Here is a 24,562-nt window from a genome sequence, read left to right on the forward strand (position 1 = left end):
CGGGTGAGAGTGCGAAGTTCATGCCTGGGCGTCCCACCCTATCCAGCTAAGGGGCGGGGCGCCATTTCTCCGGAAGTACTTCCTGTGAGGGGCTGGGGCCTGACGGAAGTGACGCAGAGCCAGGGCGGGGCTCTTCACCGGGTCCGGCAGCTGAAGCTCGGCTCTCGGGTTACCCCTGCAGCGACGCCCCCTGGTCCCGCCGCCGTCGCCACCGCCGCTCCCTCCCCTCAGCTCCTCGGCCGCGCCATGGGCACCCGCGACGACGAGTACGACTACCTCTTTAAAGGTGAGCCGTGGGCTGCCGAGTGCCCATTCGGGGGCCCGAGACACTCCCGGGGGACCCGCGCGAGGGCTAGCCCTGCCCGGGACGGAGCCCGCCTCAGCGCTTCCTCCCTGCCGCCCCGACGGGGGTCCCGCCATTCGTCGCGGTTCCTGCGCCCCGGGGAGGGCGGCCGGGCCTTGTCGCCCCTCGCTGTGTGTCCTCCCTGACGGCTGCGTTCCTCACGGCCCGGGCAGTTTCTTCCCTGGGCATCTCGGGCCCCTCCTCTCGGATGCTCGCTGCCGGCCTCACATCCCCTCTGACAGGCCCCTGCCTCGGCTCAGCACCCATAGCGGGGCGCCGACTCCTCTCCACGGTTTTTTTTCCCCCCTTTTCTTTTCGCTTCCTTTCCCCTCCCTCCGGGTGAGTCCTTCCTGGGCTTCGGCCAGCTTCGCCCGTCCCAGGGCCCCCACCCCCATCCCCGCAGACCTCGAGGTCAGCACCCGCGGACTGCCCTCTCCCTCCCCACAGCCGGGAAACTCCGTGCTTTTCCTTTTCACTCAACGTTTAGCGCTCTGCTGCGACCTGGCTGGTGGGAGGGAGAGCTGGGGAGGGCAAGAGGGGGCCGTCCATCACCCCCGGCGTGCGTGCACTTGTCGCAGTGTCCAAGCGCAGGCGACTTCCCACCTGGCCTCTTTAACCCCCTTCCCACTCTCGTCGCTGCCCGGCTCCAGCCAGACGGGGGATGGCTCCCTTACTTTCGGGAAGGGGCTGCGGATGGGTGGTGGCTGTTATCCCTGCCAGACCTGAAGGCCCAGTTCCCGAACAGGAAAGGTTGCGCGCTGCACAAATACTAGCTAGCTTATCACCGCGGACTGCTTGCTTCCTGCTGCAATACTGGGAGGATCCAGCAGGAAGGGAAGGGCCCTGGTTGGTCCCGTACCTTTCCCAAGCAGTGGGAGAGGGTTCTAGTGGTAGCGTGCTGTTAGTGAAATGAAGAATTTCTTGCAAGGTGGGGCGGGGGGGGGGGGGGGCGTTGAAGCGAGTGGGTGAACAGAACGTGGGAGGATGGGGAGTAGATAGAGAATTGCTTATTGGTTGAGTTCGGAAAGAAGCCAAAGTGAAAGGATACAGTTCTCAGCGAGAAGAGAGTACAGTGAACGCTTTTTTTTATGTTCATGAATGCGCTCTCACTTTCATAGTCTTGCCCTGCTCCTGAATTAGAAGGGCAGCCATCAGTAGTGTGCCGAACAAAGATCACTACAAGAGAGGAAGAGGCCATTGCTCTGAAAGCTTCTCTGTGGAGGGTGGAGTTTCAGGAGTGTTAAGCATGGTGTTTCTGACTTTGCCATTGGGTGCTAAGAGTGACTGACTAAATGATGAAGCAGGAAACATTTCTTTTCCTTACCAAATACTTCACAAGTCTTGCGTACCCGCTGCCGGTACATCCTTACCATTATTTACTCCTCCGAATATTCTGTTTATAGGGTAAGGACCTTACGTGTCTATCCTTACTACCGTATTGGAAAATAATTTACAGTAAGAAGGTACCAAACTTTAAAAATACTAATAGGAAAGCCTGGTGTGGTGGTCCCGCCTTAAAATCCCGGCATTCAGGAGGCAGAGAGAGGCTGATCATGTGAGTTCCTGGCCAGCCTGGTCTACATAGTGAGTGACACACATAGTGAGAGCCTGTCTCAAAAAAGAAAAAAAAAAATTAAAACCAAACCTAAAACAAATAGGAGTCCTAGAATGTTTGTTGAAAGCATCTGAGATGATGTGAAATTACTTAAATCACAGGAGACTTTGGGGTTTAGTCAGTCAAGGGAGGTTTATCTTTAAGTACTGTGTGGTGGTTGTGAGTACCTGGTCTCTATAAGTCATTTCTCCCATTTGATTTGGAATGTGAAGGTTGGTTATAGAAAGCTGTTTATTTTTCCTAAGAATGTTTATTTGCCCTGAATTGGCTGAAGGAATTTAGACCATTCTTTCTTTGAACCACGAGAAAACACTGGGGTTTTATATTTGCATTGTGACCTTGTAAAAGTTAACTTTTCAAAAGTATTTTTTTTTATTTTTTGAGATTATAATATAATTATACCATTTCCCCCTGCTCAACTTTTTGTTTCCTCAGTAAAGGAAGTACTGTGATACTTTTTTGAGGAATACGTGAGATTATAAAATTTGCTCTTGTTGAGGACTCAATAAATAAATGAAATTGTTATAGTTCTTGTCAGATTTTTGAGCCATTAGTCTGTTTTGAAATTTTAAAATTGCTTTTTTTTTTTTTTGGTTTTTCAAGACAGGGTTTCTCTGTAGACCTCTAACTCACAGAGATCCACCTGCCTCTGCCTCCCGAGTGCTGGGATTAAAGGCGTGCGCCACCACCGTCCGGCTTAAAATTGTATTTTTAAATATGTGTGTACTGATATGCACACAGCACATGAGGAGGCAAGAGAACAAGTTTTGGGAGTCAGTTATTTCCTTTCACCCTGTGAGTCTCGGGGTCGAGCTCAGGTCGTCAGGCTTGGCAGGAAGCACCTTCACCCACTGAGCCAGCTTACAAGTTTTAATAAAGAAGCACAGAACTAAGAAACTTATGAATTATTTTGTATCTTTGTGGGTTCTGGTTTTATTTTTTGTACATTTTGCTGCTTAAGACTGGGTGTTTAAAAAATTCTGCTGAGAAGAGTTTCCACTTTTTAGAAACTGCTACAGGATGTGAGTCACTTTATTTTTTATTTCAACACTGATTACTTAGCCAATTTTTTTACTTATACAATTATTTTAAAATTATTTCATTCCATAGAGATTTTTTTTTCACTAAGATGAATCGTAGCATTTCTACTTTGGAGAAGGCTAACCTAGCACACTTGATAGTTAAGGAAATTGGAGTTTATAACATTTAACATGAAGGACAGAGGCAGGCAGATCTCTGTGAGTTTGAGGCCAGCCTGGTCTACAAGGGCTAGTTCCAGTACAGGCTCAAAAAGAGAAACCCTGTCTCAACCCCCCCCCCCCCCCCCAAAAAAAATTTAATCTTGTAAATACACCAGTGTGGTTAAGGTGCTGTGGAACACAGTGAGGAAGCTGGATACCAGGACAGTCAAAGTGGCACTTTGTGGAAGCAGCTGGGAGCAGTCTACCTCTTTCGGCTTTCTCTCTTGAGTTGCATTGAAGTCCAGGTGTGATGATGAATAATCAGCTGGTCATTAGGGACCATCCCTGTCTTGAATCTAGGTAGCTTTTCTTTTTTTTCTTTTTCTTTTTTTTTTTTTTGGTTTTTCAAGACAGGGTTTCTCTGTGGCTTTGGAGCCTGTCCTGGAACTAGCTCTGTAGACCAGGCTGGTCTTGAACTCACAGAGCTCGGCTTCCTCTGCTTCCCGAGTGCTGGGATTAAAGGCGTGCGCCACCATCGCCCAGCCTTGGTAGCTTTTCTATCACAGCTTTTGGTTGAGCAACTCAGATTCTGATGCACCTGGAAAAACTTGTCTAGACTTCAGCATCATTGATGCGTTTTATTTTAAAGACTTGGTGAGGTTGGACTGTGAATGTGGTTGAATGTAGAAATTCTTTTGAAAAGCAGTGTGAAAGTGGTTAGTGATTTTAGCTGCTAAGTTTGAAAGCCAGTATTCTGTGTGTGAGGTGAGGGCTTAGCAGTAAATGAACTTACCACAGAAGTCAAACTAAATGTGGACTGAGCATGGAGGCTCGTGCCTGTGATGCTAGTACTTGGGAGGCTGAGGCAGGTGGATATCCATGTTTTTGAGGTCAGCCTGGGCTACAGAATGAGATCATATCTCAGAAAAAAAAAACAATAGCAAAAATACCTAATTGTGGTTAGAGATAGAAACTTAAAATTAAATAATGGATAATTAATATACATACTCTGCTTTTACAGTATTTAGCAGTCTGATACTTGTGGTGTGTATAATTCAGAAAGCATATATGTAAGCAGATTAATATTAGGCATTAGGTTGAGCTTCAGCAGATGAGGCTATCTAGATTCTAGGGAGGCATTATATTTTAGGAATTATATTGATATTTGATATATAGATATTGTTATTTATCTTATAGTCATGTTGTTTAGTATGTACTCCATAGATGGCCAAAATTGTGGAATACTTAAATATATGTTTATTTAACCTAAGATGTTAGTAATGGATATATAAAATTACTAAAAATTTTGTTGTGTTTATTTGTTTGTTGTGATTGTGTGTATGTTGGGGTTGTGAGCCATGGTTGAGGGTAGCTAGTTGGTAAAACTATTTTATAGTGTTAGAGCATTGTGAATGTTGAGTTGTTTGCAAACTATTGCTACTTCTTTTTTTTTTTTTTTTGATTTTTCGAGACAGGGTTTCTCCGTAGCTTTTGGTTCCTGTCCTGGAACTAGCTCTTGTAGACCAGGCTGGCCTCGAACTCACAGAGATCCGCCTGCTTCTGCCTCCCGAGTGCTGGGATTAAAGGCGTGCGCCACCACCGCCAGGCCTATTGCTACTTCTTAAATAATAAAATTAATTGGTTACATGGGGGAGTGGATTCTTCACTTAATATGGTATAAAGATTCGATGTTGGTGAGATGGTCAATTTAGTCATTAGTTAAAAGCAGAGGTCAAAACATGAACCAGGGGCTGCAGTTATGGTTCAGCAATTAAGAGCACTTGTTACTCTTACAGAGAATCTGGGTTCAAGTCCCGACACCCACATGGTGGCTCACAATCATTCATAATTCCAGGTCTAGGGGACATGACAGGCATGCATGTCATTTACATACTTGAATGCAGGCAAAGCATCCATATACCTAAAGTAAGATTTAAAAAAAAAAAACCTGAAAACCAAAAAATGCAAGAATGGCTAATATTTTAAAACAAAACAAAACATGAACTACTGCTGGATCTTATGTGGGAGGCATACATTGTTCTTTGAAGGTATTCCCCCACTAAAAGGTGGTGCCTGCCAGATGCCATGCTCACATGTGCTCTTTGACTTTAAATTTTGATGGGCTCCTGAGGTGCTGGTTGAAATAGGAGTGTCTGTGAATTAATTAGATGTGTTCTAACCTTTGGTTTTTCTTTCTTCACTTTATATACCTCTAGTTAGTGTTGATGCTAATGTGGGACCAGAAGTGATTCAAAGAAAATTTCTTTAGCAGGTGATCTGGCCTCCTTTTTTTTTTTAAAGTTCATGTGTTTATTTTATGTATGTATGTATGTTTGTGTATGTTTGTTTTAGTGGTGTATGGGCTCACACCATGGCATGTGAGTATAGAAGTCTAAGTCTAAGACAGTTGAAGGAGTTGATTCTTTCCTTTCTACTAAGTAGGTTCATGGGATTGTATTTAGGCCTTTCGGTTTGGTAGCTGTAAGCAGAGACCCAGACCCGAATAATCACACAAAAACTATATTAATTACAACACTGTTTGCCTTTACCTGCTGAATCATCTTCCAGGCTTAAGTTTCTGTACTCTTAGAGTTGACTGAAGGATTGCTAGGAAAGGTGTAGGGAGTTTTGGCTAAAGCCCAGACTAGATTCTTGTTTGAGACCCCAGTCCCCACTCTGACACCCCCAGGAGTTGTGCTCTGACCATCTAGCCTCTTATACTAAGAAACAACAGTGACTGTATCTTATTAATAGGGAGGCTCTATTAACGTAGCTAATATTCAACTTCATATCTACAGTGGTGGAGTTTGGAAACCTGCTAACTAACTAACCATTCTGTAAAACTGAAAGTGCGTTTTTTTCTGTTTTCATGACCTTGACATTATTTACTGCTATCCAGTAAAACCATTACGTCTGTTTGCTAGGGTACCCTCTAATTGACTACAAAGATAGAAATAACTTCTCTTTGCTGCATGGAGTCACTACTGCTGGGATTTCTTGCTGAATCAGCTGATAGAGGAAGCCAGAAAGATACACATTTGATAATGCATGGTTGTTCTAGGGCCAGCTTGTGTCTGTTTCTGTGACAGGAAAAGTGTGCATAGGGAGCTCTCTTACTCCTTTGGCTGGTCTGCAGTCAGCCTTCTTTCTGCATGTACCATCACATCCCAGTCTTTTGAGTAAAGCATGGCTTATTATTTCCTGGCCTTAACTTTTTGTGTTGATTTTTTTTTTCTAGTCTGATGTCTAAATCAATCAACTGGTTTAGAAGTCAGCACTAAAAATAAATACAGTGTTCACTAAAATACCAACAAAAATTTTTATGCAGGAAAAAAGTGTTCAGCTCACAAAAACGAAAAACAGAACAAAAAAATGTTCAGCTCAGAGTCTGTAAACCTACAAACCCATTTTGATATCCCCCCCCCTCCCTGCCAAGACAGAGTTTCTCTGTCTAGCCCTGGTTGTCCTGTAAAACCAGGCTGGCCTTCTCAGAGATCTACCTGCCTCTGCCTCCTGAGTGTTGAGATTAAAGATGTGTGCAGTCCCCCTCCCAACTTTGATCTTTAGACTCATGCTTTAATACAATTTATCTGAAGTTGGGCATGATGGCACACACCTATAATCTCAACAAAAGATTTTGAGTTCTAGACCAACCTTGGTTTCGGAATGAGACCTTCTCCCTCTCCTTTTTAAAATAATTTATTTATTTTTATTTTATGTGCATTGGTGTTTTGCCCGCATGTGAGGGTGATAGATCCCCTAAACAGGAGTTACAGACAGTTGTGAGCTGCCTTTTGGGTGCTGGGTATTGAACCTGGGTCCTTTGGAAGAGCTTTCAGTGCTTTTAACCACTAAGCTGTCTCTCCAGCCAGTTTTTTTGTTTTTTTTTTTTTTTAAATACCTGGAAGTCTATATGGACCAGGCTGGCCTCTGCCAAAACCCTCTCTTAAAATAAACAAACCATTCAACTTGTTTCTCAACTTTGTTTACCTTTTTTGTTTGTTTAATTGTTTTGATACGGGGCCTCACTATGTAACCCTGACAGGCCTGGAACTCTTTGTTGACCAGATTGCCTCCAACTCACGAGATTTGTCATTCTCTGCCTTCTGAATGCTGGGATTAAAGGAGTAACCATGCCTAACTTTGAAATATTTTATTATTTTATGTGTGTGGGTTGTTTGGTATGCATGTATGTCTGTGAACTTGTGTGCAGTATCAACAGAGGCCAGATGAGGGTATCGGATCCTTGAACTAAAATTATAAACTGTTGTTGGAGTTAGAGGGTTGTAAGCTACCACGTGGGTGCTAGGAATCAAACCTGGGTCCTCGGGAAGAACAACCAGTACTCTTAACCATTGAGTCATTTCTCTAACTCCTCCCCCAATTTTTAAACTTACATTTATTGTTACTAGAGAGGTGATTTAGCTGTTAAGAACTGGCTAACTGGCTGCAATTATAGAGGACCCAGTTCAGTTCTCAGCACCTGTATTTGTCTGTTTATCACTACAGTTCTCTTTTCTGGCCTCTGGATCCCTCCCCACCCCCATACACATAGCTACAAATTATATTAATTCGTCATTCAAATGCCTGCTCTGCACACGTGTGGAGAATAGAGGACAGACAACTTTAGGAGTAGTCTCTCTTCCACCATGTAGGTCCTAGGACTGGAACTCTAGTCCCCAGGCTTGGCAGCAAGTGTCTTTACTTGCTAAGTCATCTCACTAGCCCTATTTAAAAATTTAAAAAGGATAGTAACACTTTGGGGAGAAGATACTTAGTAAATAAACTGCTTTCTAGCCGGGTGGTGGTGGTAGGGGCAGAGGCAGGTGGATCTCTGTGAGTTTGACACCCATCATGGTCTACAAGAGCTAGGTTCCAGGACAGGCTCCAAAGCTACAGAGAAACCCTGTCTCAAAAAACCAACAAAACGAAACAAAAAACCCTTGCTTTCTAATTCATAGAAAACAAGTATAATCAAAATTTTTTTCTAGAGTCCTAAGTGAAAGTGTTTGCCCTTCTTGCTTTGACTTTGACTCAGTATGTCAGAATTGTTGCTTCCTAGGGCTCCTGTTTGTTCATAGCAAGGTGAGGTGTCCCTGTGGCTTTCAGCCAGTCTGTGAAGTGTAACTATTAAAGATGATTATAGTTTCTATGACCAAAGCAGCAAAGCTTGTAAGCCTCATGCCTCATGTTTTAAATGTGTTTCCGCTCTCACATTACGCATAGTCTTCAACAAAACTGGTAGAATGTACACATTTCCCATTCTATGCACTGACATCTTTTGTTTGATGTTTAAACCGTGTGAATAACACAAGTTGTTGTTTACTTTCCAGAATACTTTCTAAGGTAATGAGGTTGGTATAAATTAAAGGTAATTAATGTTTGCATCAGTGGCTAGGATACCATATGATTAAAATTGCATTTTTAAGAGCTGGGGATATATATTAGTGGTCTGGTGTTTACCTTACATGTGTAAGGCCTTGGGTTTAAATTCCCAAATAGGACAAAAAGAGAGGGATTTTTCTTTTTAGATAGGGTGTTATATCTGATCTGTGCTGAGTAGATGATGTGTGTAAGTCATTTTAATCTAGAAATAGATTAAATAGATTTCAATTGATTGATCATAGACATAAGATATTCAGTACTATACCTCTTTAAAATCTTTGGTTGTATTTATTTTGAACTCAAACGTCCTTTTATTAAAAGCATGTTGGTTATCTGAATGTGCTTGCCTTCATCCAGCTTATATTTTTTTTGTCTTTTCAGTTGTCCTTATTGGAGATTCTGGTGTTGGAAAGAGTAATCTCCTGTCTCGATTTACTCGGAATGAGTTCAATCTGGAAAGCAAGAGTACCATTGGAGTAGAGTTTGCAACAAGAAGCATCCAGGTTGATGGGAAAACAATAAAGGCACAGATATGGGACACAGCAGGGCAGGAGCGGTACAGGGCTATAACATCTGCGTAAGTTCATGGTTTCTCAGTTCTGGCATATGTTGGTATCAGTGTCTTGCTAGCTTTAAGTATTGTGAAGGTACAGTAGTCCTCCCTTAACCTTGGAAGGTGTGTTCCCAGACCCTCCATAGATGCCTGCAATCACAAATAGTACTGAGCCCTGAATGCTTCCAATTGTGTTTTGTTCTTTGTTTTGTTTTTTTTTAATTCATTTTATTTTTATTCATGTTTTGCCTACATATGTGTATGTGTACTGCATGCATGCTTGGTGCCTGTGGAGGTAAGAAGATGGTAAGAAGATCCCCTGAAAGCTGTTACAGATGGTTGTGAACCACCATGTGTGTGCTGGAAAACAAACCTAGGTTCTTTGCAAGAGCAGCCAGTGCTCTTAACTGCTGGGCCATCTCTCCAGCCCTCTGTACCTTTCCTCTTAATAGATCCTTTGTAGCTTTTCTTTGGCATGCTCTAGTTGCTTTTGGGGGCCATTATTCAATAAACCAAGGGTCACTTGAACATAGGGAAGATGATAGATAGTGGAAGGGCTAGAAAGAGACTTTAACAGGCAGGTAGTTTACACAGTGTGGGTACATTGGACAAAGGGTTGAGTCATGTGCTGGCCTGGATGAAGAGGAACACTGAGAAGTTTCATCACAGTGGTTAAAATGGTGGCAGTTTAAAGCTTATGAATTATTTTTGGAATTTCCCATTTAATATTTTTGGTTTATGGCTGACTAGGTATAAAAAGCCTCAAAGGAACAACTATTGTCTACCACATCTATAGATAGTATGTGTGTGTGTGTGTCTCCATGTGTCCATGCATGTGTGTGTGAGTGTATGTAAATGTGCATGTATGTGTATTATTATGTATATAGAGGTTAAAGGTGCTGGTCCTCACCTTCTACCTTGTTTGAGACATGCAGTATTTGTTGTTCACTGCTGTTTATGCCAGGCTATGTGGCATGTGAACTTCTGGAGATTATCCTGTTTCAGCCCCCTTCTCACTGTAGGAGGGTCAGGTTTGCTGTCCTTAGCTTTTACATGGGTTCTGCTTAGATGGCAAGTGCTTAACCAGAGCTGTCTCCCTGCCCTATACCATCCCTGTTTTGAGTTTTTTTCTGGTGTTTCCTTCTACTTTGTGATTGTCTTCTGATAGTTACAAATGTTTCTGTTTGCAGATACTATCGTGGAGCAGTAGGTGCCTTATTGGTTTATGACATTGCTAAGCATCTCACATATGAAAATGTAGAGCGATGGCTGAAAGAACTGAGAGATCATGCTGATAGCAACATTGTTATCATGCTTGTGGGCAATAAGAGTGATTTACGCCATCTCAGGGCAGTTCCTACAGATGAAGCAAGAGCTTTTGCAGGTTAGTAATGTGAGCTCCACAATAATACATGCTTCTGCATTTCTCTGTTTGAACATTGCACCTCTATTCTTTAGCAAGGCCTTTCTATGTGAGTCTGAAAAGTAGTATGCCAAGGAGTATCAGGGACCAACAAGGATGCACCCATCTATTTAGAAGCTGAACACTTTGGGCTTCATATAGGATCTGCTTGTTTCTTGCTTCCCTTCTGATAATTTATTGAAGTATAAGTAGAACAGTGTTCTTACTACCCTAGGAGTTGGTATGGTCTAAGGTTTTGTTTGTTTGATGTTTTAGGATACTTTCTCATGTAGTCCAGGCTGGTCTTGAATTTCTGGTCCTGCTTCTACCTTTCAAGTGCTGGTTGGTAGGTATGCACCACCATGGCCAGCTAGGTCTTACTCAGTCTTTTATCTTTCCCTTGTGATTATGAGCTTATCACATCTGCTGCTTCAAACCTTGAGAGGGGGCGGTAACTCAGTGGTAGAGGACTCACCTAGCATTAATGAGGCCCTTGATTTGGTCATCAGTACTATTATATAGCAATCAAATTTCACAAGATTGAAAATTTTGTTTCTCTCCACAGAGAAGAATGGTTTGTCGTTCATTGAGACATCTGCTCTAGATTCTACAAACGTCGAAGCTGCTTTTCAGACAATTCTAACAGGTAAGACACGTGTTTTCAGGTTACACCAGAGAAAACTGGAGTTTTAGGAAGTGATTTAAACAAATTAATTAGGAAACTGTTAAGCCATCTGAAAATGACTATCATTTAAGAGCCACTGTAGCCAAGAGTTCCTTGGGAGCACAGTTACAATTCTTCATGTTGCACTTCAGTCACTGGGTTCATGTGGGAAAAAATTCTTTGAAAATAATTTGGTCACTTGTGTTCAGGCTATGTATTCTATATTTCATGGTCAAAGGGACAGAATTGTGTGTTCTTTCTTGAAATGCACTTTAATAAGGTAAATACTGAGGTACTGACTACAGAGTGATATAAAAAAATGCCTTTTGAAATTAAATAAAAATCTGGCTGGACAGATGACTCAACATTTAAGGGTACTTAGTGATTTTCAGAGCACCTGAGTTGTGTTTCCAGCACCCATATGGGGTAACTCACTGTTACAGGAGAAGTGGGCTGCTTGTTGTCCCTGCCACCCGGCTAGCTTAACCCCGAAATAATCACACAGAAACTGTATTCATTTAAACACTGCCTGGCCCATTAGCTCTAACTTCTTATTGGCTAACTCTTATGTCTTGATTTAACCCATTTCTATTAAATCTGTGTATTGCCACATGATTGTGGCTTAGGCAAGATTCTAACCAGCGTCCGTCTCAGGCAGGAGCTCCATGGTGTCTGCCTGTCTCTGCTTTCGTCCTCCAAGAATTCAGTTCTGTCTGCTCCGCCTACCTATGTGGTGCCCTACCAAGAGGCCAAGGCAGTTTTTTTTTTTTTTTTTTGTTGGTTTTTCGAGACAGGGTTTCTCTGTGGCTTTGGAGCCTGTCCTGGAACTAGCTCTCTAGACCAGGCTGGTCTCGAACTCCCAGAGATCCGCCTACCTCTGCCTCCTGAGTGCTGGGATTAAAGGCGTGCGCCACCATCGCCCGGCCCAAGGCAGTTTCTTTATTCAACCAATGAAAGCAACACATAGACAGAAGAACCTCTTACGCTAACTCACAACTGCCTTTAACTCTAGCTTTAGGGGATCCGATGTTGGTACCTGCATGCATGTGACAGACAGACAGACATACATACACACACACACACATTAAAAAAAAGAAGAAGAATTTAGAAAAAAAACTAGGGAAAGTACATCAAAAAAATTTAAGTGGAATAAAAGAAAGCACTGATGCTTTTTCCATGATGTAGGAGTGTGTCCCTTATAAATAAAATCAGCCAAATCTGCATATAGAAAGGCTTAAATGGGAAAGGGGCAAAGTTCATGCTATTTTGAATGTGGATAACCAGTCAGCTTCTTGGAAAAAAAGACATTTTATTTGTTCTGACTAATATTTTCTTTGACTTTATTAGAATAACCAAGTTATCAGTGCATTTACTTTACTAGGAAGTATTTTCATAGGTTTATCAAGACACCTATATTGTGTGTTACTTTTAAGATCTTATGAATCCAAATTTATTCAATACATAGTTGAGTCTTATGTGCTATTCTGATAAATTGATAGATAGAATTGTTTAGTTTTCTATCATAATGGACAAATTTTAATGCTGATGTCACACTTGTGTCAGAGGAGAGCAGAATTTTAACTTCAAAATATTCTCTTATTTTTAAAAAAAATTTATGTAATAAACTTAGGAATTTAGATCGTGGACTGGAAAGCCTGATTCCTCCACTTATTTTTGGAGCTATAATCTTATTAGGCCAATTACTTACTAATTCCAAGGCTTTAATTTTCTCATTTGTAAAATTCAGATGTGTTAGGCTGGAGAAATGGCTCAGTAGTTTTGAAATTACACTGTTCTTTCAGAGGCCCAGAATTTGGTTCCCAGCACTCATACCAGGCTGCTTATAACCACCGGTAACTCCAGCTCCAGGGAATCTTACACCCTTTTCTGTTCTCTGAGAGTGCCTGCATATTCATGAGCATGAACACAAATGTAGACATACACATATTTTAAAATAAACTAAAAAAAATTCAAATCATTTTGGTTAGTTATTTTCTTCATGACAGAGCTTGTACTTTTAAATTTCTACAGTATCATTTAATATGGCTGCCTAATGGATTTGTTGTTTGTTTGTTTTTGCTCCACAGAAAAGAATGATTTGTCACTGATACTTCTGCTATAGTTTGCAAAAATGAGTTAATGTCTGTCAAGGGCTTAGCTATTCCTGGTAAATAGTGAAATTTGATAAATCAGTACCTAAGTGACAAAGCATGAAAAAACTTGTTAAAATGATATAAATATTGGAAATTTTCCATCTATTCTTTCTGTCTGTCTGTATCTCTATCTATCATCCGTCCGTCCGTCTGTCTGTCTGTCTGTCTGTCTGTCTATCTATCTATCTATCTATCTATCACAGCAGGATTTTGCTATGTAGTTCTGGCTGTCCTGGAACTTATTTTGTAGACAAAGCTGGCCTCAAACTCAGAGATCAACTGCCTCTGCCTGAAGAGTGCTGGATTAAAGGCGTGTCACATCATATCATAAAATTGGTTTTTGTTATCTGAAGAAAAATCAATAGGGAGCTGGAGGGGAATAGACAGTTTGTGGCACATAGCAGCTCTTTTCATATTTTTTAAAAATCTGTTCTGAGTGATCTCACTGCAGATTTTTTTAAGCTTGCAGTATTTTAATGAATACACAGTATGCCTCCAAGTCCTACTTGCTTTGTCTTTGTTTTTCCACCATGTAGGCCAGGCTAGCCTTGAACTTTCAGAGATCAACCTGTCTCTGCCTTGGAAGTGCTGAGATTAAAGGCATGTGATACTATGCCTGGCTTAATTTTTAACGTTTTAAAAATTAAATCTTATCTATTCATTCAAAATATCAGGGGTGGGGTCATAGTGTTCATGTGGTGGTCAGAGGACAGCTCCTTACAGAATTTGGGTCATCAGGGTTGATGACAGGAGCCTTTATCCACTGAGCCAAATGTAAAATTATATAGTATTGGTAATGTTTTGCAATAGATCTTCACTTTATTTACATCCTTTAGTCCTCAGTGGTTCCAAGAGTTTTCTGGTGGTGCTTTTAGTTGACTAGTGCCAAGGTGGGCTGGTGGATTGCTCCACTCCTGCTTTTTAGATTAGTAAACCTCAAGTTTACTAGGAGATTGGGTTGGAGAGGGGCATGCTGCTAGGGATCCAACTCTGTCTTTAGCATGCCATGTAAGCACTATACCAACTGAGCTTCATCCCTAAGAGAGGTTTTTAACCACTGTTTTTCATACCCTCTTTTCATTTTAATAATTTCAGAGGTGATTAAAACTTACAATAATGTTACAAAGAATTTGTGAGTACCTGTACCCTATTTCCTTAAGTGTAGTCTTTTCTTTCCATTCACCTGTTCCCTTCTCTCTCCCCTACAGATACAGACACACACAGACACATAGAGACACAAACACACACAGATATACACACAGAAACACACATACACAGACACACATGACACTGACACATGCATATGTATACAGAACCATGTGAAAGTAAGTGCTGCATATACCTTTTCCTAAGTCTTTTTTTTTTAAATATTTACTAAACACAAGCACTTTCTCTTTTATAACCACAACATTGTGACTTAATCACATCAGTATTTAGGTACAGACCTTACTCATTCTGCCAGTTGTTCCAATAAAGACTTTGTTAGTTAAAAAAGTCTGGGATCAGATCATATGTTCCATTCAGCTGATCTGTCACTGCATGGCAATCGTTCCTTCAGTTTCCCTTTATTTACCAACCTTAGTAGGTACAGGCCATTGTCATTTTCTCAGTTTGAGTTTACTCAGTGTTTCTTTATGATTAAACTGAAGTGTACAGCTTGCGGCAGGAACACCACACAGGTGGTTTCAGGTCATCATTTAGGTAGCTCCTGACAATAGGTTTGTTTTACTCATTATTGGTAGCTTTAACTTTGACCTATAGTTCAGGTGCTCTTAGGTTTCTCCATATAATTAGTAAGTTCAAAGTAAATTTCTAATTTGAAGACTAAACTCTTAATTCTGTAGCTGAAATAGCTTTAATACATGTAACATACTGGCTCTTTAAAACACAGCTAAAGCCAGTTTGGTGGTGCATACCTATAATCTCAGCCCGTGGGTGGAGCTATATTTGTGTGAGGTCATCCTGGGCTGTATAACCTATAAAATAAAAATGAAGGGGCTAAAGTCGCCAGGTGTTAACTTTATCAGAATATTAAGAATTGTTAAAGAGTTTCTAAATTCTACTTTACTTTTGTGTGCATATATGTGAATATGTATTTGGGCACAAGAGTTGAGGTCCGAGGACAAGTGTAGGAGTCAGTTCAGTTCTTTCCTTCTACCATATGGTTCCCAGGAATGAAATGTGGATCTCTTTACTCATCTTGCCAGCCAAATACTGGTTCTCTTTTCATTAGAGCTAATGGTAAATTTGTTCTCACTTGGTGCAGAAAATGTTGGACTATCAAATTGGAGTGTTTTTTGACCTTCAAGAACCTTATGTGATGAGCAGGGGTTTGAAGAGCTTAATAAATGAGAAGCTTTTGAAGAGGCTGTCATGAAATTACTGTGGCTCCTGAGCTTTAAAAAACTTTGGAGGAAGTAAAGAATTTTTTTAATTATTTTATTTTATGTGTAGGTACACCTAAGTGTATGTATGTGTACCACATGGCTAAGGAGATCAGAAGAGGGTGTCAGATCCTCTGGAACTGCAGGTGGTTGTGAGCTGCCTTGTGAGTGCTTGAAACAACAGAGTCCTCTGCAAGAAGCATCAGTGCTCTTAACTTCTGAGCCATCTCTTCAGCACCTATGAAACTAACAAATTTTAAGCCTCTTGTTCCTTAATTTGGAACAATTGTGTGTAATCTCTAGAATTATTTTGCCAGCTGTTCCACAGGTCCCATAGATTAAAAAAAAAAAGACTTTGGTTTTTTTTTTGCCATATTTAAAGCTATAATATATTATTTATTTCATTTTATGTTTAGATATCCTATAAGAAATTCTGATGGAAGATGAAACAGGATTGCTTTTTTCTAGTTGTTCCTAACCTTTGGACATTTTGTTTGTTTGTTGTTTTTTGAGACAGGGTTTCTCTGTAGCTTTGGAGCCTGTCCTGGAACCTCGCTTTTATAAGACCAGGCTGGCCTTGAATTTACAGAGATCCACCTGCCTCTGCCTCCCAGATTGCTGGGATTAAAGGCATGTGCCACCACTGCCTGGCCCTTTGGACATCTTGAAAAGGAACTGCATGGGAATAAGTAATCACATTCATTTTGTTCTAAAGGAGAACAGACCCTTGAGGAAAGTGTAGAACCTGCTTCTGTCTTAGCATGTTACTGACCCCTCCCCCACCATGAACTAAGCCTTTATAAATCAGATCTCTGCTGGACAGTTACTGGTTACTATTTCCTCTCCTCTCCTCTCCTCTCCTCTTCCCTATTCCCTCCCTTCCTTCTCTCTCCCCCTCTCTCCCTCCCTCTCTTCCTTCTTTCTTTCCTTTTTTCCTCTTTGTTTTTCAAGACAGGGTTTCTCTGTAGACACACCCAACACAAGAGACTTAAAGTAAATTACTTGTGGAACTCTTTTTTTTTTTTTTTTTTTTGGTTTTTCGAGACAGGGTTTCTCTGTGGTTTTGGAGCCTGTCCTGGAACTAGCTCTTGTAGACCAGGCTGGTCTCGAACTCACAGAGATCCGCCTGCCTCTGCCTCCCGAGTGCTGGGATTAAAGGCGTGCGCCACCATCGCCCGGCACTTGTGGAACTCTTTAGAAGTCTTTAGACCTGAATTCTTTCCCCTAATTCCTTTTATTTATTGTCTTGTTGGTATTTTTCAAAAGTGGATATGTTTTTAGTGACAGGAGTAAACACAGTAGCAGTACCTACTGTTTCTGGAAGAATGGAGCACTTGGAGACTGTTGCACAACACTGATCAAGTTTCTTGCTTTGTGATGAGCTCTCTTTAATTATTTACCTCTGTCCTCTAAGAAGTCTCCCTTTGTCTCTCTTCTGGTGTATGCATTTGTATTTTATGGAGGAGTTTCTGATGTTTTGGTTTTGTTCCCCTAACTTAATCTTCAGAACAGCTTGTAAAGAAGTTAAATTTTAACAGGGGTCACATATTTAATGATTTTCTCTTCAAAAAAGATGATCTATTCAGTTAGGTATTATTAGTGGACTACATAAAGAACGAATGGTATAGTTTAACCACAAGTTGATGATTATCATTATTCCTTAGTCACTAGCCTGAAGGGAACTCTCTTTTCCCTGGACACATTCCCATTCCATTCTTTTTTTCTCTTCTTCCCTCCCTCTTTTTCTCCCTCCCTCTTCCCTCCCTGCCTCTCTCTTCCTACCACAACCCAAACCCCTTCTTTGAGATAGCGTATCATTGTGTGGCTCTGGTTGACCTAGAACTCACTCTGTAGATTGGGTTGGTCTCAGACTCACAGGGATTCACCTACTTTTTGCCTCTTTGCCTCTGCCTCTCAGACACTGAGATTAAAGATGTGTATGGCACCACATCTGGCTTTTTTCTTTTAAAGCAATTTTAAAAGTATTCGTTTATTTTGTGTCATGGTGAGGCTCATTGAATCCCACAGTGCGAGAGTGAAGGTCAGAAGACAACCTTCAGGAGTTAGGCTTTCTCCTTTTAATATACAGCTTCTGGGGATTGTACTGAAGTTATCAGGATTAGGGACAAGTGTCTTTATCCACTGGGCCATCTCACTGCCCATCCTATCTCCTCTCAGTGAAAGATCTGGCAACATCACTTTAACCAATAGCTTGTCTCTATTGCCTTCTTTCTTTACCGATACTTCCACTCCCAACCTTCTCAGACAAATTTTAGCTACTTCCCTAAAAAATTATACAAAAAATTACATTTTTGGTGTTTTTGTTACCTGTCTCTGTGTGTGTATTGAGTGTATGCCCCATGTATGGGGGTGATGAAAGAGGCCAGAAGAGGAAGTCAGGTGCTCCCATAGCTGGGATTAGAACCAGTTGTGAGCTACTTGACATGGGTGCTGGTAATTGAACTCAGGTCCTCTGGAAGAGCAGTGGGTTCTTTGAACCACTGAGCTATGACTCCAGCCTCATTTATTAAGTTACTGTTGCTCGACCTTAGGGGAATTTTTTTTCTAAATTTACTTATTTTTAATTTATGTGTATGAGTGCTTTCCTTTATGGATGTGTGTGCACCACATGTGTGCCTCGTGTTCATGGAGGCTAGAAAGGGGCTTTGAATCCTGTGGAACTACAGTTACAGATGGTTGTTAGCCACCATGTGGGTGCTGAGAACTAAACTCAGGTTCTGCAAGAGCAGTAAGTACGCTTTAACTGCTGTGCCTTCTTTTTAGCATCAAAAAAATGATTCATCTCTTGTTGTGTGACTTCTAGCTTACCTAAAGCAGAATAGATTTTACTAGTCTATTTAGTAACCACCAGTGTTGGTTCCTGACCTATGACCTTTTTTATTACTTTTAAATAAATCCCAGATAATAAGTCATTTTGTTTTCCAAATATTTTAGAATATGTTTCAAAAATGGAATTTAGGGGCTGGAGAGATGGCTCAGAGGTTAAGAATACTGATTGTTCTTCCAGAGGTCCTGAGTTCAATTCCCAGCAACCACATGGTGGCTCACAACCATCTGTAATGAGGTCTTCTGGCCTGCAGGTATACATGCAGACAGAACACTGTATACAAAAATAAATAAATCTTTAAAAAAGGAACCCCTAGAAAATTTGTAGTAATTTCTTGTTACCACCGGCTATTTAAACGATATCAAACATACTTAACCATTTTTAAAAATTACAATTTAAATTAGGAATCCAGATGATGTTTATACATTATAGCTGGTTGATGTGTTTTTGGAACTTGTTTTGAGAAGGATCTCTCTCTACATAGCCCTGGCTGTCCTGGAACTCACTATGTTGACCAAACTGGCCTTGTAACTCACAGACAGACATTCACCTGCCTCTGTCCCCCAAGTGCTGAGATTAAAGGCATGTGCCACCACACCCAACCTTTTTGGACCATTTTGATCATCTCTCTATCCCTGTTTTCCCCAGGAAGGGTTTCTCTGAGTAAAAACTCTGGCTGTCCTGGAACTAGCTCTGTAGACCAGGCTGGCCTCAAACTCGGAGATCTACCTGCCTCTGCCTTCTAAGTGCTGGGATTAAAGGTGTGTGCCACCACTATCTGGCTTTGAATATATATCTCTTTCTATTTTTTACTGTGTAACTTTATACTTTTAAAGTGTAAACGTTTTGTTTCATATGAACAAGGCATGATTCTAAATAGTCACAGACTGTAGGTCTAAAAAATTTAATATGTCTATAATATTTCTAGTGTACAGTTCTTATTTAGATATTCCCAAGTTTTTAAATACTATCCTTTATAGAATTGCCTTTTGTTGTTTTTAATGACAAGGTCTTACTATGTCGCTCTGACTGACCTGGTTACTTACTTTGTTGACCAGGCTGGCTTTGAATTCACAGAAATCTGCCTGTCTCTGTCTTCTGAGTGTTGGGATTAAAGGCTTGTGCCCTTATGCTTAACCATGGATTTTAATAGCTACTGTATTGGTAGCAGAAATAGAAAGCTTAAACTCATCTGATTCTGTATCTGTCCTATTTCTGCATAAACAAATTCACCAAGAGCAGTTTTGCCAGCGACACATGGAGCCCATGTAGGAGTACATTGTGTCCTTCCTAGTACATCATATTGGATTGCCTATTTCTAGAGTTTCCCTACTTTGTGATGGTGTTTCTTTAAAAAGGCCATTGGAGAGGCAAGATGGAGGTCTGTGTTTGTTGTTCTTGAGAAGAATATTGTTGTTTGATTAGGTAGTGTAGTGCAAGGCCACTTTCAATGAGTTCAGAACAGATACTGGGGGCATTCACTGATATTGATTGAGTAGTTCCTTAAGCCTCTACTATGTGGAACTAAAGCAACAAATGAAGCAAATATTTTAGTCTTTAAAAGATTAATGTTTAGTGAGGACTACAAGGTTAATCTTGATATATGCCATGAAAGTAAAATAGTATGTTAGATTATCTCCTTGAAATAATTTAGCCTTAGCCCCAGAGGAGGACAGTGTAAATAGAGGTCCTTTTCTCTTTTGAGGCTCTTGAGATTTTAGTATGGTTGAGAAATTGTGTTCTTTTCTGCAGAGCCTAGAAAACAGTTAGGTCTATGTGATGTACAGATTTATTTTACGCATTGTCAGTTTGTGTGAACTTTTTTTTGGAGGGCTAGTATATATTTTTATGATTTAATTCAGATTTATGCCCATAAATATGGCACTGTTTAATGGGTGAACTTTCCCCTCTAAAGTAGAGAAACCTTGTTACTCCTCTTACTGTAACAGAAATTGTTTTTTTAAAAAAAATGCTTTGAATCTAGTTAGTGGCTATTTGAAAGTAAAATCTTACTTTTTGAGATAAGGTCTTCTGTAACCAGCCTGTCCTTGAACTTACTATGTAGCCGAGTTTGGTCCTATACTCCACCTCCCAAGTGTTGGGATCACAGATGTGCACTACCATGCCTGGCCAAAAAGTAATAATGTAAATGTGTATGTTTTCCGTTCTGCATATCTTCCGTCTCTTTCACACAAACTCTTCTTGTTTTTACACACACTAAGTGTTTCTGTTTCTTTTGTCATTCAGAGATATACCGTATTGTTTCTCAGAAGCAAATGTCAGACAGACGTGAAAATGACATGTCTCCAAGCAACAATGTGGTTCCTATTCATGTTCCACCTACCACTGAAAACAAGCCAAAGGTTCAGTGCTGTCAGAACATCTAAGGCGTCTCTCTTCCCCTAGAAGGCTGTGTATAGTCCATTTCCCAGGTCTGAGATTTAAATATATTTGTAATTCTTGTGGTCACTTTCTGTGTTTTATTACTTCCTCACATTTAAGAATCTTCTCATGTCTTAAGTCTTTTAATTTTGGCTTTATAAAATCATCAACTTTGTCCTGAATGACTGCAGTTCTTTTTCATGCTATGGCTTCTGTAGCCTTAGTTTAATAAACTGAATGTTTGAATTCCTCATTATTGTTTACTCTTCATCATGGAAGCCTGTCACTGTAGAACATAATAGAACTTGATCACTTGAAGCTCAGACCTATTGGTCCTGATTGAATCTAAGACAACCTTAGAAATAAGCTATTATTTTGCCACAGAGCAGCTTGTAAGACACTCTTCTCAATGCAGTACGTATTTTGACAGACCTAAGCATTGCCCTATAAGCATAACAGCATTTTGAGAGCTTGAAGATTTTCCATCGTGAAAGTCAATTTCTAAAATGCCTTAATAGGTCTATGTTGTAAATTTTTTCTTTAGTTTTTGTAAGCATCCAAGACAATAGGGATTCTTTTTTTTCTGGAAAAGAATTATCTTAATAAACACAGAGGACTATTTTATTTTGTGTAGGGCATCATGGTTATGGGGTCTCAAGTTAACCTGCTGCCTGGCAGGTAGTGGACTTCTGTCTGAGATGTCTTTGTTGCAGTGATTGGCAGCCTGAGTAGCTTAACCAGTCTCATTTCCCAGAAGTAGAATGTCTGGCGTTTTTATTGCTCATGCAGTAACTAGCTTAATGCTAGTAATACCATATTTTGAAGTGTGAATTTTGTATTTAAACCCTTCTAGTAAGTGAAATGCAGCCTAATTTTATCACCGTATTCACTAACAAGCATGGGCAATTATTTTAACAATGCTTTTGAGTTCTACAGTGTATTATAGAATATAGTTCAGTTAAACCTTTGGTTTTAGTATGTCTAAAGAATACAGTGAGAGGTTAATTTATGCTCAAGTGGTACCACTTAAAGGCATGTGTTCTTTTAGTATGAAAATGAAATAGTACCTTGAATTTAAGTAGAATGCACTTAGGCATTGTAGGTAGAGTCCTGAAATAGGTTTTTCCACTACATAATTGAAATTAATGGAGCAGCTAGTTTCTCATTCAGAAATGTACACACTAATACTTAGTTTTACTTCCTTGTGGATAATATTAAGCACTTACTCTGCAGTTTTCTGAAAGTTAACTGCAAAGATATTGTTCAGGATGGTGGGATACTTGCAAAAAAATGTGTGGGCTTGCATAGATGACTATGTTTCATGGTTAATCTGGTTTTTGCAGTGCTCATGATGTGTGGGGAGCACAGAAGGCATTGCTGTAGTCAGTCATTTTGTTTTTCTTTTGTAGCTGTTTGTTATTTTAGTGTATTGATTATAAAGATGCTGTCTATTTATACATTGCTACTTTGTATTTTATGCATGCTCTGTAATTTGATTTTTTTTCTTTTTTTAGTTATTGATTTGGAGTATATTCTCATTCTAATAAACAGTTATAGGGGGACTATTCCCAGTGTTGTCAGATTATATTTTTCTTCTGAATGCTTTGGATGTAGCCATGGAATACTGCTTCCGATGAGTGAGAACAGAGATCCTTGCAGTGCTGAGTAAACTGGAATTGGGGGTAACAGTGTCAATTCAGGTGAGACTTTAGATCTGCAGTTCAATTGTCCTCTTCTTGGGAAGGGTTACTAGGAGCAGTGGTGACACAGTTTCTGTACTTTTCTGTCTAACAGTGCCACTAGACACAGGAAGAGGTTCCATCTCTGTTTATTAAAAATTTGCAGAAGATTTATGAAATAAAACTAAGAAAAATTATGTAGTGAATCAAAAATGACTAAGGATAGCTTTTACATTTCTTTAAACTAAGAATAGATTTAAATGCACTTAGATATGGTTGGGTTTGGGGAGAGTTCCAAGCAACATTAGGTATTAGAAAATTTGCATGTCAACAAGAACTTCATGTTGAGTTGGACCTCAGGAGACAAACTGTCCTGAGTAGGAAGCATTACAGTTTTATTTATTAGGATAACTCTAAGCTCAAGGCAGTTCCTAAGTACTTTGGTGCTTGACCTTGTTTCTCATTAGCTTTTTTTTTTGGTTTTTTGTTTTGTTTTTGGTTTTTTTTTTTTTTTTTTTTTTTTGAGATGGGGTTTCTCTGTATCTTTGGAGCATGTCCTGGAGCTCTTGTAGACCAGGCTGGCCTTAAACTCACAGAAATCTGTCTGCCTCTGCCTCCCAAGTGCTGGGATTAAAGGCATGCGCCACCACCACCCGGCGCTTTTCATTAGTTTAACTTGAGATGTTTTTCTTAACCTGTTAAATTCTCCTGAAAAGCCAGTTACTTATTAGACCTTGTCTTTGTCTGTTATTTTGAAAATTCTGTATAATAGTTGTCAGTGTAAGTTATCGTTAGCCATTCCACTGAGCATGTTAAATTGGAATTGTAAGCAGAGGTTGCAATCAGTGCTCTTTGCCTTTGGCTTTTTAAATTCTGAAGAGTTCTGCAGAAAAGTTTAACCCATAAAAGTTTGAGTCATGCATCTGGACTAGTCTTACTTTTTGGTTTTGGAAAATGATTATTTTATTTTTTGTCATTTCTGACTTGTGTTTATAAAATCCCAATACTCTCAGTGGTTAGAGCTGTTGTGGTGATTAATCTCTTTAATCTATTATAAAGAAAAAGATACACCATTTAGATGGTTGTGGTCAACATGAGAAGCAGAAAAGGTAGGCGAATAATTAAGAATTTATTACTGTTAGTTTTAAGTTTATAGAGTTTTGTAAAATGTTATTAACTAAAGAGAAATGGATTATACCCTGAAGAAAATTAAAAGCTGCTAGTCATACTTTTTATGGCAGCACTCAGGTAAAGCAGGAGGTCCACCTGGTCTATATACCTAAGTTGCAGACATCCGGAGTCACACAAGGGAACACTATCTTAAAACAAAAACAAAAGAGAATAAAATGTGGCTTTTGTTTAGAGTGTACATGACCTCCATTTGCTGTGCTACAGAAGAGGACACAGGCTATGACAGGAGCCACCTCCATATGGCTCGTTGGGCTATCTACCTGTCAGATAGGGTGCTCTGATGCTATGCCAGAGAGAGAAAGCAACCTGAGCTTTCTCCTGGTTGGAGCAGTACTGGGGCTGTAGTCCTTTTAAGGATTGAATATATCCCCAATAAAACAAAATTGCCAGCCTGACATTTTAAAGAGTGGTTGTGTTCTCCCATATTGTAGGAGGCTGATAAAATGACCCAGTATGCTTTTCACATTGACAGACTCCTAGCTCAGAGATCACTTTACTAACAGTATCCATTTCCCTAGAAATTGAGAATAGAATGTTTGCAAGAATGTTGTATTCCAGGCAAGTATTAAAAAATTTGCTGCATTATACATAAGTTAGAAGATTGAACTAATGGGTCTAGCACGGCAGTCAGCTGCTTGGAAAAGACAGATTATAGTCTATTTCATCTGTTGTTAGTTCAGATTCTTTGAAGTAATGATGTGACTGAAGTAGATCATTTTTGGGTTGTGTGTAGGTATTAAAATCAAACTGAAATCTTAAATTTAAAAGATAAGTAAAATATC

At 40.1% G+C, this 24,562-nt stretch overlaps 1 protein-coding gene across 1 annotated transcript; it reads left to right on the plus strand.

The window, feature by feature from the left end:
* The first annotated feature begins 118 nt into the window (after positions 1-118).
* On the plus strand, positions 119-22,475 carry Rab11a (RAB11A, member RAS oncogene family). Its single transcript, XM_041679804.1, has 5 exons — positions 119-286; positions 8,906-9,101; positions 10,268-10,461; positions 11,045-11,125; positions 20,776-22,475. Exons 1-5 carry the CDS (start codon positions 247-249, stop codon positions 20,913-20,915), a joined length of 651 nt encoding a protein of 216 aa, XP_041535738.1. The 5' UTR covers positions 119-246; the 3' UTR covers positions 20,916-22,475.
* The last annotated feature ends 2,087 nt before the right edge of the window (positions 22,476-24,562 follow it).

Source organism: Microtus oregoni, unplaced genomic scaffold, assembly GCF_018167655.1.
Source record: "Microtus oregoni isolate MIOR12 unplaced genomic scaffold, Mior012 000032F_ref0000030, whole genome shotgun sequence".
NCBI lineage: Eukaryota > Metazoa > Chordata > Mammalia > Rodentia > Cricetidae > Microtus > Microtus oregoni.

Excerpts from the sequence above, each read along its gene's own strand:
- Rab11a (XM_041679804.1), top strand. The coding sequence starts at position 247 with ATGGGCACCCGCGACGACGAGTACGACTACCTCTTTAAAG. Across the intron at positions 9,102-10,267 it reads TACAGGGCTATAACATCTGC|ATACTATCGTGGAGCAGTAG; the intron begins GTAAGTTCATGG and ends TTCTGTTTGCAG. Across the intron at positions 10,462-11,044 it reads TGAAGCAAGAGCTTTTGCAG|AGAAGAATGGTTTGTCGTTC; the intron begins GTTAGTAATGTG and ends TTCTCTCCACAG.